The sequence below is a fragment of the Poecilia reticulata genome, chromosome 22 (genome assembly GCF_904066995.2).
Source record: "Poecilia reticulata chromosome 22, P_reticulata-male-v2, whole genome shotgun sequence".
Classification (NCBI taxonomy): domain Eukaryota; kingdom Metazoa; phylum Chordata; class Actinopteri; order Cyprinodontiformes; family Poeciliidae; genus Poecilia; species Poecilia reticulata.
Genome location: NC_088851.1, coordinates 3,561,054 through 3,575,550, shown reverse-complemented (window position 1 = coordinate 3,575,550; position 14,497 = coordinate 3,561,054). Strand labels below are relative to the sequence as shown.

Sequence of the window (14,497 nt, the reverse complement as noted above, 5' to 3'; positions counted from 1 at the left end):
GTCCATGAGTCCAATCTTTCTGCTTGTTTTCTTTGCCATTATCTTTATCTTCTATCTGTAGAGTTTGTAATGTTGGAGTATGTAACAGATACAAAATGTTCTTTTTTTTTTTCATATGTATTAAAACTGTCACTGTGTCGTGATAGTTTGGTATGAGACAGATAATCTGTGAAAACATCAAGCTCCTGGTGTTCTTTCCGCAGCTAGAATTGCGATTTAAAGAAATGCAACCAATCACAACCGGGAGGAGGGTCTTAGCGCTGTCAATCATCCTCATTTACATCCTGCTAAATGTGCTAATGGTGGAGAAACAACTTACTGTTCCAAAAAAAAAAAAAAACTGTTTTGCCACAAATGCTAACTAGCCTTAGCATTTGTGGCTACCAACTGGTAGCAGAGAACAAGAAGGGAGGTAAGCAAGAGAGTGATTGACAGCACTAAGCCCCTCCTCTTGAGAGAGACAGAGACTGCGGCGGCAGCGTGTCAGTTGGTCTGTGTTACCCAGAAAGCAGTTGGGCATAATTTCGCAACACCAACACCGTGAGTGAAACAATGACTGGGGCAGTCTACTATATAAAGTACTCGTTCTTTACAAATGCAGATGTGTAATAATAGAGTACGGAACAAAAAAAGTTTTAAAATGGGCCATTCATTGAAGGTGCGCCTTGTAGTGCGAAAAATACGGTAATTGGTGAAGGCAGAGGAGCTGTTTTGTTTTTGTTTCTTCACAGATTTTCTGTCTCGTGCTGTTCTGTCACAACATAATTTTTAACAAATGTAAAAACATTTTAACATACTGGAGCTTTAATGAGAAAAAGAAATTTGGAAAACTCTTTGGAAATATTTTTAAATTTTGATTGCAAGAAATCCTGGAGGGACTGATTAGCTGAGTCTGCTGGTGTTATATATAGCATATCTATTTTTAATGCATCCATTCTGGTCTGGGTGCAAAATATGAGTGTTTTTTTCCTTCTAATGTCTTGCATAATGACTTTAAGATCTGCATTCTTTTCTTTCTTTTTTTTTAACATCCTCCCTTTATTCTCTGCAGGAGTTGCGCGAGCGCGTTCTAAGAGGAAAGTACCGCATTCCTTTCTACATGTCCACGGACTGCGAGAACCTCCTGAAACGCTTCCTGGTCCTGAATCCGGCCAAGCGTGGTACTCTCGAGGTGAGGGAGGACACCGAAAATGTAAATATGTTACTTGGTTCTTAATCCCCTCCCTGCAGCACGTTGGAGAATGACCCCCTCCTCACTCCCCCCTCTGCCCATGCATCATCTCTAACGCCCACAGTGTCCTGTTTTCTGTGTGTATCTGGCCCACACTCCTCCTCCTCCTTTTTGATGTTGTAACTATGAATAATACATTTGAGCTGTTTTTCTCTTGGTGTTTTTGTTGTTGTTTTACCAAATTTAATGCAGTCAGCTCTCTCCCTTCATATCGAACTGATGAAAGAATAGATGCATTCTGTAAAGCAAGTACAATTGTTAAATTATTTGGTTTTATTTACAATCAGCTGTTGGTTCAGATACCAAACATACCTCCATGTGCATTATTACACACAGTGGAAAACATTTTCACAGAAGCAAACCTTGGCCTTCTGTATCTATACACTTGAAGGTTCAACCAATCAGCGCCATGGAAGGTAAATGGGGCTCCAGGATTGGCTGTTTTGCAAACTCCAAGCGGCATTGCACAGAAGTACATCAGCTATCCAGAATGCATCTTTTTTTTATGAATATTTTAGATATCCTGTATGAAAACGGTCACCATTCGCAAATGAATTTTGTTTGCTAATAATTGCAAAATATGGAACTTTCATTCTTGATCTGGATAAAATTTAGTTTTTAGATATTGTTGTTGCACAATACCTGAAAGGCAGCAGAGTTACCCCAGGCAGTCCTTCAGCCTGATCATCTGTCAAAAAACTACAGATAGTTTTGACATATGGGGTATGACATTTTTCCTGCTAACTTCTAAAGAAAGAAGCTAAAATTATAATTTTGTTATATTTGTAGCACATCTTTTGTGGGTTTTGAGGGAGCAGCATGCCAAAACTACAACAGCATATTAGAGTCATTATAGACAGAAAAAAGAGGAAATTTCCACCAAAAAAACGGAGATTTTGAGATTAATCTCAGAAATGTTCGACATTTGAAATGCAGAAATTTCTTTTTACACTGTTTTACACACAAAACGATGTAAAAGAATGCATAATGGATTATAGTTCTGAAAGTAAAATTGTGATATATGACTATAAACCTATGTTTTTGGTGTAAAATGTAAAATAAAAAAACCTCATAAACAAGCTCATATCTTCACTGACTTGTTAAAAAATAAAATCCAGTCTAAGAAGCATGCGATGCTGGTCGGTCTGCTGTAGATGTGACACTGTTGACCTGAAACTGTGACAGTTACATCAGAGCTGTGGTAATTAGTTTGGACAGGCCGTCATCAAAACTCCACACAGCCATTGATCTGCTGCAAATTAAAAGCAACACTTACTCCAGATGGGATGCAGCTGAGTTCAGTACGAATGTTAACTGATCTAATCTAAATGTGATCGGTTCACATCCAATCTGTAATTCCAGCAACACTTTCACAGCTGTTTACCTGTGTGTAAAAATAACAAAATCAGACAAAACAAATGTTGATTTCATAAATATAATATGAATGAGGCTTAACTTGTCATTTTGCTTTCTTTTTAGCAAATCATGAAGGATCGGTGGATCAATTCGGGATTCGAGGAGGATGAGCTGAAGCCTTACACCGAACCAGAACTGGACATCACAGATCAGAAGAGAATAGGTAACCAACGACGACAGCTGTCCTCAGAACTGCTCAGCTCATTGGCTCTCGTTTCCGGTCCAGCGTGAAGATGTGTGAATTTTGAATGTGCTAAATGTTGGAACAGTTACGGCTCCTCAATGCCAGAGCAGAGTCATTATGTCGGAGCCGAGGAGCTCAGGAAGGAGGAAACGTGACGATGAATAAATGAACACGAGCCGTGCGGCTGCATGTGCAGAACGGCAGAAACCTTCCCCATTACACGAGCTGGAAATAGAAGGGGGAGCTGTTGCATAACAGCAGCTGAGGTTGGCTATATGTGAACATGTGTTGGTGTGAACTCACCATCACTCAGAGAAGAAATCTAAGATTTAAGCATTGTCTAAATTCTGGTCATAAATCTAACTTTTACAGGCGGAAATATCCTCCATTTTAGGTAGGGTGATAAGCTTAGAAACATGCCAGCTTTATTCTTTGGTAATGCTTAGATCACAATTGTGATTATACATTTCACAATGACCCTCTATAATAAAAATATATTTAACAATAAGGCCTTGACTTGAACCCGGAGGTCAGAGGGCTGCTGGAGTCAGTTGTGGGGCAATTAGGAGGCGTAAGGAACTGTTCATCAATGTTTGGGCCGTTGGCGCTCGATGATCCAAACAAGTCCCAAAAGATGCCATGCGAGTTGTTTTGGTCACATTTATCCACTGCTGAAAAACGACTGAGGAGACGAGTCAAGGCTGCAGAGCAGGTGTTGGAAAGATGAAATCTGAGGCCGTTTCCTCTGTTTAGTGTTGGATGGAAGGCTTCTGTCACTCACTCAAATTACCCGTCTTCCCTGTCTGTAAATATTTCTGTTATTTATGAATATATTGGAGGTTTTTTATAAACTCCAATATATTTTGAAAGTACTGCAATTATCTAACTGTGCAACTGTTCCTCTTGTAAAAGTGTCATTCTCTGCACCAGGGTGGTCACTGTTGGTCCAGTTATGCTGTCTAAATTAGTCTTTCACTTAAAACATAAGAACAGGAAAATCTCTCCCAGAGGCTGAATTTTTTATTTTTTTTTAACTGACCATTCAACGTCAGAAAAGAACACTAGTTTCTGTTCTGCGCCAAGCAACAAGAGGCATTTATGTGAACCACCCAAAGTCTTCACTCGTTTCCGACTTTAGCATAAAAGTACGGCGTCTGCTGGCTGACTTATTCTACTCTTTAAAAATCATGTCCACTATTTAGTCACACCACATTTGTTGAATAGTTTTCACGAGCATCTTTTCTTTTGGAAGTCAGCGATTCGCAGTTCTACGGCGGAGCTGAACTGTGAAGCTGAGAAAGAAGCTGAAGTGTTAGAGGAGCTGCAGGATGAAAGTGAGAAAGATGAGATCAGGCTGAGGAAGATGACAGATCCAGTTCTGCCTGGCCAGAGAAGCACAGCTTGTTTGTTTCTTCTTCTCTCTGATGCACAGGAAGTTGGACATTGCTGAGAGAAACTCCAGTTTGTCTCCAGGTGGAGTTCACCTGCACTTTTAACATTTAATACCAGAGTATTAATGATATCACTGCTCAACGCGAGCAGCCTGCTCTGACCGGGTGGACATCGGCAGGACGTCTGAACACAGCAGCTACTCTTCCCTAAGAAGTCTTCCACTTTCTCTTACAATACAAACCAGAAAGCATTTATTGGACACCACAAACATGTGCCAGAAGGTGTTCTGATCAGATGGGAACTAAGTTGAAGTGGCACTCGATGTTTACTCCAGGGGTTTTCTTGTTGTTTCCTTCAGTGGTTCTTGGTGGAGCGCCACCACAGGTGAGGGGGAGGACAGGTTGCTCAGAGGGTTCGGTTGGTTTGACAGTGCAGTGAAGGAGAACTGTAGCAGCTGAAAATGGAACAAATGCTGCAACTTTGGTCCCTAATCAAACCTAGTCTACAGAACTGTTAGGTGTGAAAACACCCTTTGCATTTCCTGTATTCTTTCCGTTCGTGCTGTTATAATTTTATTTAAAGCATTGTATACTTACTAATGTTCTTTAAAATATTAGGAAAACAGTCATGCTTTTATTCTAATTCAACCAGCATGAACTCTACAGTCATCTCCTCATTTCTGGCCCCAGCCAACAAGTGCATCAAAAATAAGTTTGATTATTTAATTATTAATTTCCAATGGTTCACTTTAGCTGAAGACGTGTGTATTTTTTAAAACGTCTTTTAGCCTTTTGTCCTCTGGGTGCACATGTTCAGCTTTAATGAGCTCCTTGATGTTGTTCATGCAGATGTGATGGTGGGTATGGGCTATAACCTGGAGGAGATCCAGGACTCCCTGGCCAAGATGAAGTATGATGAGATCACAGCCACCTACTTGTTGCTGGGCAGGAAAGCGTCTGAGGTACAGAGACACACACCGCTCCGTTTCTCTTGTTGACAAAAATATTTTCTGCCCTGCGTGTTTTGACTTATGCATATTTCCATATCAGCTGGAGCCCAGCGACTCTGCCTCCAGCAGCAATCTGTCTCTGGCCAAACCCAGACCAAACAGTGAGCTTAACGGCCAGTCGCCATCCCACCTCAAAGTGCATAGGAGCGTCTCCTCCAACCACAAACAGAGGCGTTACAGTGAGCAAGGTGAGCAGCCTGCAGGTCGTTCACTTTATCACTGCTATAGTCTGTCTTATGCAAAATTAAGAAAATTGGGGCAGATTTACCGTTGCACCACTGATTGCAACCTAAAGATGTGATGGTTAATGCGTTTGAGTAGTTGTTCAAGATGGCTTGGATGAAACCGTTTAAAATGATATTGTTGCTGTTCGTTAGTCGGTCAGAACGTTCCTCCAGGGATGGCTCATCCAAAGAGAAGCCAGACCACCACAGCGGACAACAGTGCAAAGGACGAAAGTGGAGCTCCGCTTCGGAAACCTGGCACCCCCGGCGGCCGAGGCGGTCCGCCTTCCAGCCCCCTGCTGGGCAACGCCAACAACCCCAACAAGGCTGACATCCCTGAGCGGAAGAAAGGAGCCACCACCGGCCCGACCGTGAGTAACCCACATACCCAGTCTGTAGAGCCCAGTTCATAAAGGGCCTGAGATCAGCTTCCTCTATTGGATTCTTCTCCAAAGATATTTTTTGTTTTTGCAGTTGTCTTCCGGTCACATCTTTTAGTGACGGTCCGTTTCTTCCTCTTAAAAAGAAACTCCAGTAATTTTCTTCCTCAGCTTCACTCTCATGTAAGGGGTGGAAAGAGGTTAGGGCTACTGCTAGCAAGCTGCTAATACTTGTTAGCTGGCTAGCAAACAAGCAAGCCACGAGTAGCTATCTTTTAGCTCGTTAGAGGCTAGGATATGGCTCTCTAGCTAGTTTGAATCATGTGCAGACATCTTCACTCAAGCTGGTCTGTGACTCAAGGTAGTTGAGACTAATGGTAACAAGCCACTTGCTAGCTAGCTAAGGTCGTATGCCATGTGAGAAGCTCAAAGCTGCTGGCAAAAGCCCAGAAGTGTTCCAGTTTTGATCCCCTGCATGTCTTTTGTACGTCACTGTTGTAATATTACTAGTAAATTTTATTGATGGTCTTAAATGGGTCTTTAAAAGTCTTAAATCTGAGTTGATGCAACCTGCATAAACTCTGTATGTGCCTGCTTCTACCTAAAGCTTGAGATCTTGAATGATCGAGTTTTGACCTGGAGCCTCTGTCCTCCATTTTTGCTCTGCAGAATAACTCTGCTTCAGCAGGCATGACCAGGAGGAACACGTACGTCTGCAGCGACAGGAACAACGCGGACCGCCTCTCGGTCATCCCCAACGGGAAGGAGAACAGGTGAGAGCCAGAAATCAATCAGCCGTGATCTCGCATCTTGGCCTGAACAGCAAGTTTTCAGTTTGAACCACTCATTAGGAATGTCCAATTTATTCCTTGATTATTATTTTTTTGTTTTTCTTCTTCTGTTCCTCCTTTTATTTCCACCTTGTCTCGTGTTTTTTTTTGTTGGGTTTTTTTCTTCCCCCACCTGTTTGTGATGTGGGATGTGTATTTTTTTTCCCTTCATCGTTTCGGCATGCCCAGCATGACTGAGATGGCTTGTGCCACTAGCCCCTCTTCTTCTTCTGCCTTTGCTGCCGTCATTTTCGGCGCCTCGTCCACTTCGGTACAGCAGAGGTATCAAACCGTCAGCCCTCTGTATGCTTGTCAGGCAGACTGGGCCACCCTGCCCCACTCCTACTACGCTCTGGACCGCTGCTCGGCCAAGTAAGACAGCAGGGCTCCCAGTCCACCCCCCGTCTGTCTCCTGTTATGCATCAGCCCTGTTTTGCCCTGCTAACCCACACATGCAGCTTCACGCTGTAACCCTGCAACTAAAGCACGGAATACATTTACAAAAACGTATATTAAACTTATTAAACACAAGTAAAAAGATCTTCAACATGTCAGCATGTTTGAGGATAATTTACACTTTTCAGCCTACAAATGACTTTCATTTAGTTGGTCCATACTTACTGCTTGTAAAAATGGTTCTAATTCACCTCTGCTGCCCATATGACTTTTGGCCTGTTGATTTGTAGTTTTAAATCAGACATGGACCGGACCCAGTTTTTTTTCCAAACTTATGCCTTCTTGTGTTCCAGATTTTACACGAAGGAAAGCAGGAAGAGGCCAGATTGAATAATGTTTGAAGCAATCATTGCTTCTCTATTTAAAGGGACAGTATCTTGTAAAATTGACTTTTTTGAGCTTTATATCATGCTAGTTATTCCCAAAAACATGGGACCCAAAAAAAAAAACCCACCACTCATCCGAGTTGCAGGTATCCGCTTTGTCTCTTTTAGGCTCCATTGCCTCAAGCTAACCACATTGACATGTCACTTCCTGTTACTAGTCATCATTTTGTTGCTCAGCTTCAGAACTGATCAACACATGACGACATGTGCAGCATCAGTCTTGACCTTAGTGTACAGAGTGCTGTGTGAGGAGGGGCCTCCCTGGTCGCCACAGACCGTCCAGCCTGGAGTCTGATGGCGGCAGCGGTCAGAATGTGAACAGCCATTCAGAAATGGTCAGATCTCAGCAAAAACTATCTGAAGGGAAAAAAGAAGGTTGGCTGACTGAAATTAGCCAGACCAGTGACTGGCTGAAATTAGCCAGTAAATTTGTTCTAAGATTTTTCTAATTTGTTTATAAATTTGTCCTAAAAGTATTACTGATCGCACTTTAAAAATTAGGTAACTTTGTTATTAAAGGTAAAATTTATATCAGTAATGATTTCTTGGTTAATGTCAAGTTGTCATAACAGACATTTTGAATAATGTCAACTTTGTTTTAAAAGTGTCATAATTTACCAAATGACGCTTTATGACAACAGTCATAAATATTCATGAAGGCTTATTCATGTTCATGACGGGTCTTATGTCATGTTTATGAAAGTGTCATGACAGTCTTATTCACCCCCCTTCAAAAAGTGTTTCCAAAGTATGTTAAATAGCTGACCGTATTAAACTGGTTTTCAATTTTCAAAAGCTATTTCCAATATGTCAAATGAGCTTCATTGGAACGTATCTTATACTTTATTAAATACTGTGTTGTTGTTGGAAACGAGCCACAAAATTCTGATGAGTGAATCTCTGGGATTTAGCAACGAATATTGTCATATTTCCATCCTTCCCCTGATGATCCCCTGCTGCTGCTGCAGCGAACATCAACAACCTGCTCCTGATCTCACCTCAGTTTTCTGCTGTGAACTCTGACCCTGGACTTCTTATCTTGCTCACCTCCTATTGGATGTCCTCTGCTCATCATCTGTCCTCCCTTCACTCTGCACCTCTATGCATTCATGTACGGGGTGGAAAGCTGCTCTGGCTTTTGTTTTTCTGTTGTAGTTTGAAGTGAAGTGAATTTACATGAGACAGGTTTTCCCAAGTTTATGAATGTCTGTCTTTAACTTGCTGATTTACAATTGAAACTGGGCTAATTCTAGTAATTCATGCTGTTAAGGAGAATAGGAAGAACTCCAGTTCTAGTAACTCATCATTTTAACAGATAAATGATCAAAAAATTCAATTTTTTACTACAGCTGGGTGATGAGTTTATTATAACAATCCATCAAATTTTTTTCATCTTGAAAGGTCAATCTCTGGGAAATCTGGATTTTTTAAATTTATTTATTTTATTTTTTTTACCAATGCACTCTTTAGATTACATGGTTCAAAGTGACGTCAGATTTCAACGTCACTTTGGAAAGCCTGCTTTACAGATTTTTTTTTTATTTGGATGTTGAATTCAGCTCTATGACTAAGTACTAAGGCCAGGCTTAAAAGTATTATTTTATTTATCACAAGAATAAAGTCGTACAACAATAGAATCAAAATAATACAACAATATAGTCATAACACAACCAGAATTAGGTCATTTAAGTATAATAAAGGAGTCATTTTATGAGTTCCTACATAAAAATGTAATATTTAAAATATGGTAATACTTAATTTCTTAACACATCAAATTATTAGAACTTTGAAACAATCAAAGTTCTAATAAGTTTCAGCTGTGCAAACAGCTGAAAGAACCACACAGACTGGGTTTGTCATGTCAAATCATAACTCTATATGCAAACTTCCTGCTTTTGGTTAAATTGTGTCTTTTCTGCTATTATTATAACTATATTCTTATAATTAAACAATAATACCTGTAGCCTGGCCCTGATACTCCATTGTAGAACTCAGAAAAGGCTGACTAAAGTAAAAGCCACTTTTTTGAACATATTTTCTTTTTGTCAAGAAATAAAAATTAAAAAAAATTGGATCTGGTGTGAAAAGTATCGCCCAGCCCTATGCTACGCTTAACACTTTTATATTTGTGTTTCAGATTTCTTTGGTTTTCCAGCCATGTGCTGAAATGTGTCATTGTTTTAAATCCATCTGCAAAGACAAATACATTTTTCTCTGTTTATATCTGACGTCTCAAAATCCAAATTCAGTCTCAATTTTCGTTTCAAACTGGAACTCTTTAAAAATCTTGTTATGCACACAGATTAAATAATTTCAGATATATTCAATATTTTGCATGTTATCTCGCTGCACTGAAACAACCGGAATGCAGGTTAAAGGTGAAGCATCGTCAGACCATGACCTCTCCCTCCTTTCGCCTCGACAGTGTTGCTGTGTCGCCCGGCGACCAGAGGAACCCGGTGGCATCCACCCACAGCATCAGCAATGCCACCACGCCCGACCGCCTCCGCTTCCCTCGTGGCACGGCCAGCCGCAGCACCTTCCACGGCGGCCAGCTGAGGGACCGCCGCACCGCTACATACAACGGGCCGCCGGCGTCCCCCACCCTGTCCCACGACGCCACGCCCCTGTCCCAAACCCGTAGCCGTGGAACCAGCAACCTGTTCTCTAAGCTCACGTCCAAACTCACCCGCAGGTAGGTGTCCGTGCTCCTCAGCAGGTTTATCAAGCTGGGCTGGAGTTCAGTTCACAACTGTTCTAAAACATGTCGCTTATTTCCAACTTGGAACGTTCAGGATGATCCCGGCCCTTTGCAGACGATAACCTCATGTGGTCGTTGAATACAGTGCTGTGTCCTACCTGTGTCCATGCTAGGGGGACGGCCATGGTGGATAGGAAAAAAAGAGGAGCAAATTTCCACCAAAAAATTTTTCTAGAAAAAATGTGGCAATTTCTGAGTTTGAAAGTTGAAAATTTGCAAGAAAAAAAATCTCAATTTTAAAAACATTTTTTGGTGGAAAATTGCTTCCTTTTTTCTTTCTACAATAGCCCTAATCCCTAATCAACATCTTGTATGGGAGTACTTCAGTGTTTGGATCATGATTTTTATAAGTTTTATTAATATATTTAAATCTTAGTAGTTCATGTCGCTGCCTGGTTGGCTGCTGAGAAACTCTGAAGGAGCTTCAGATGGAATAACTGGACTCCAGCTGTAGGAACGGGAAACGATGAAAAATGAGGATCAGGGTAACTGACCCTGACCAGATAAATATTCAATAAATCAATACACAGCAGTGTTTTGGTAACAGTTGTTTTTCATCTAACGTACAGTGTTTCGCAAATGTATTCACACCTCTTGACATATTTCAAATCACAATCAGTGTATTTTATTGGGATTTCATATTATAGAACATTTTTTTTGTGAGCATCAGTTTTCAAAAGGAGCTAGGTCTGGACTTGAACTGGACCATTTTATAACAAAGAAATGCTTTGAACCAAACCTTTCCATTGTAGCTCTGGCTGTATGTTTGAGTTCATGCTGCTCATCCATAAAGTTCACGTTTTGGCCTCTTGGCTGTTTCTCTGAATAACTGGCTCCTTTTACAGCCTCTCTGTTTCGGTGGAGGAACCAGCAGCTGATGCCGTTTTCAGATGGATTCACTGCAGTCAGATACGGTTAAGGCTCCAGAACTTTCTCCCTGACCGGTCCACTGGGTTCCTGGGTCTTCATGATTCCACTTATTCTCTAACTGAAACTATTAATTATGATGAATCAATTATTGAGATAACCGTTAACTAATTCAGTAATCGATTAATTGTTATACAGACAGCCAGAACTGTACAAAAATATTTAAATCTTTCTCTGTAAATATATTTTACTCAGAATTCCTCATAGTTTTAGCTTCACTAGATTCAAATTTCTTCTTTAAAATTAATTGAATTATTTCCCTTTTTTGTGTAAAAAAGGCTTATTGGCTAAATAAAAACGTTTAAGAATATGCCAATTTAAATATACATTTAATCGATTAATGGTCAGAATAATTGGTATTTTGACAATAATACAGAGTCGATGTCAGAATGCAGGTACATTTTCTTAATCATCAGAATAGTTATCTGCATTGATGATTTACTAACAGGGGAGTTCTGAAGGGTCTGTTGTAGCTATATATTATTTTTAGAGTCCTTACTTGGTAAGATGTATTTTTCTTCCATTGACAGTTATGCTCTATTCTTAGTCGCATGAAATCCAAATAAAATGCACTGAAGTTTCTTTCTATGAGAATGTGGCAAGCCTAAAAAGGGTGTTAATATTTTGCACACTGACACACACACTAACTAGTTTCTGCTCCTTTTTTCCTTCAGTTTTTAAGACAGAAAATCATTTCTGAAAGCGAAACCCAACATTAGCTTAACTCATTGTTGTGTATTCCTGTTGGAACCCAGCCTACGTGTGTGTGAAGCGGCAGCAGTCAGGTCAGCGACATCCAACGACGACTGACCTAAAATAAACAAGAGTCGTAATCATTTCATGATGAATCAGAGGAGAAACGACGATTCCAACCACCGCCATTTTTTTGTTCATGCACTCAGCCCCCTCATGCCCCTCCCCTCCCCACTCCCCTCCCTTATTCCTCCCACTTTCTCTTTCACCATTCTCACTGTTTCTTTGTCTGCCTCTGTTGTAGAAACATGTCATTCAGGTTTGCCAAAAGGTAGGACTCCTGCTCTGTTCTCCGCTCTGTACCAACTATAACCAGATGGGCCTCACTGAGAAGCTGCGACTTGGTTTCTGAGCCGAGTGGGGCTGCTGGCACCGAACTAACACCCTGCTCTGTTTGGGGGCATCTACACACACAGCTTCCAAGCAGACCAACGTTGCTAAGTCTTCCAAACGGATGGTGTCAAAAGATGCTTTAGCACTGATGTAATGAAGTAAAACTCTGTCCTCTGTTTTGCTCAGAGAGGAGCCATGTGTGTAAATGCTCTCCGTTTGGCTGCGGTTGGTCTGAGTGGCTGAAAGCTGATTGGCTGAGCCGACCAATCAGCCGATAAACCAACAGCAACAACGAAGCAGCTTGTCACTAATCAGTCGTCAGCACATGCATGGGGTTGCTTCTTCCAGCCGCCATTGACTGTGGGTCATTTCCGCCCCACAGTCGTCATGGTGCATAACACAGCCGCCATTAGACGGTGCTTTAGACATTATTCTCCTGCATTATTATTCTAGGTGTGCAGATGTACGCTAGTCCTGGTTTGCGTTCTTGATTTCAACTGATGAATAATAATAAAAAGACCAAACGACAGACTAGTTCGCTCCTTCTTAAACACATTTTCTGATTAAACACAACCTGGGTTTTTTTGTCCCTTTCCTATAAAAGCTCGGTGGGCGTTTCATTACCGTGTTCGTCTTGCTGTTTAAAATCGGATTAAAGTGATGCCAACTCCCAGCTGCAAGTGGCAGTATTTGTTTCTTCTACTACATTGCTGCCTCAGCCTTACTTGATAAGTCCTCGTCCACAATCGTACGGCAAATAACAGTCACATTTACCCGTCATACATAAGCGCAAATATCACAATTTTTTGCAAATATTTCTAAAGTGGCACCACAAAATTAGTGATTTTGATTGATTGGGACTGATTCGGGTATGTAATTTTAAGAAGGGACACAGAGCTATTGCTATTTACAGTTTAATCCGTTTTATCAATACATTCTGGTACCATCAGCTTTTTGGGAACATTCAGGATCTTGTCATAGCCAAAAATGAAAGAGTTGACCCCCCTGCTGTAGAGGCGAGGAAACCCCTCCACCCCCCTGTAAAGGTTTTAAACGTTATCTGTTGAGACTTAAAGAACCGGACAGGTTCCTTCAGAAGACATAAGAGACGAGGTGTTGACTTCATGAGCCGTAACGAAAGCTTTGGGTTGATAAAAACAGTTATGGATCATTTTGTGGATCATTCTGTAGACTGTGGCGTGTTTAGCACAAAGTGCAGCACAGCTCCTGGAGTGCTGGCCCTGAGGTCGACAGCGGCCTCCAGTGGCTGCTCTGGGAACCTCCATCTCCATGACGATGCAGGGCTTCCTTTCACTCTGTTCCAGTCTCACTCAAACACCTTTCACTTTTTTCTGTTCTCATGTCTGCGGAGGTGAAAAAATGTAGTAAAAGGTGTGAAGCCGTTGCTGTTTATCCCCCCTCTGTAGTTTTTGACCTGTCTGATAACCTTTTACTAAATTTTGTCAGCTCTGAGTCTCCGTACTTCTCTTCACATCTTGGGACTTGATCAGTGAGTTTTCATCTTTTTTTTTTTTTTTTTCTTTTTTTTTTTCCCTCCTCAGGACATTTTAGGCTGAGTCACCTCCTCTCCTCTCCTCACAGTTTCTGTGTTTTTTGTCTTCCTTACCTTCTCGTGTCCTTAACTTTTCCTTCTTGCTGCTCTTCCTCTCTGCCCAGGGTCAGTATTGACCCGGCCAAACGGCAGATAGCCAAAACAGGGCCTGCCAACCCTTCTACCCAGGGAGGAAAGACCCTTAGTAAGTCTTCTGCCCTTTGCTTTCTTTCCTAATTTTTCTTTTTATTTCCTCCTTCCTTTTTCATCATCCTGCCATGCTTTTTTTCCCTCCTCTTTTTTTTGCCCCGTCCTCATGCCATTCATTTTAATATTTTTTCCTTCGTTTTTTTTCCCCGTTGTTTCAGTTTCCTCAGATTCCAATCTTTCTTTCAGATTCTCGAGCAGAAGATATAGAGAGTTGTAGGAAGATGAAGATCTAGAGTAAGGGTTGTTTCGATCTCCTAATTTGTCCCTGAGGAAGTCTCTAAAGAAACAGTCTGGTTTTCAGACGTCGCTCCTCATGTAGTGTTTTTTTGTTGTTCTGCGCCATTTTGGCTGGCCCAGGACCTGCTGTCTGTCCCGTCTGTTCACTTGTCCTCTTGTCCTCTTCTAGATGTTAAACTGTAGTATTCCACACGTCCTGTTTCCTCCTCGCTGCAG

General features: G+C 41.3%; 1 protein-coding gene across 19 annotated transcripts in view; it reads left to right on the top strand.

Moving 5' to 3' along the window:
• Positions 1-14,497, top strand: part of mark3a (MAP/microtubule affinity-regulating kinase 3a) — a 45,566-nt gene that overhangs the window by 25,931 nt on the left and 5,138 nt on the right. For 3 of the 19 annotated variants that reach the window (XM_081603309.1, XM_081603305.1, XM_081603306.1), the window contains exons 9-17: positions 1,052-1,192; positions 2,711-2,810; positions 5,072-5,184; positions 5,273-5,420; positions 5,610-5,827; positions 6,506-6,609; positions 6,856-7,038; positions 9,934-10,203; positions 12,194-12,220. In XM_081603309.1, coding sequence (XP_081459435.1) covers positions 1,052-1,192; positions 2,711-2,810; positions 5,072-5,184; positions 5,273-5,420; positions 5,610-5,827; positions 6,506-6,609; positions 6,856-7,038; positions 9,934-10,203; positions 12,194-12,220 — 1,304 coding nt within the window. Of the gene's footprint in view, positions 1-1,051; positions 1,193-2,710; positions 2,811-5,071; positions 5,185-5,272; positions 5,421-5,609; positions 5,828-6,505; positions 6,610-6,855; positions 7,039-9,933; positions 10,204-12,193; positions 12,221-13,959; positions 14,040-14,230; positions 14,279-14,497 lie in introns of all 19 variants that reach the window. The other 16 variants (XM_081603310.1, XM_081603308.1, XM_081603319.1 and 13 more) reach the window with 10 other exon arrangements.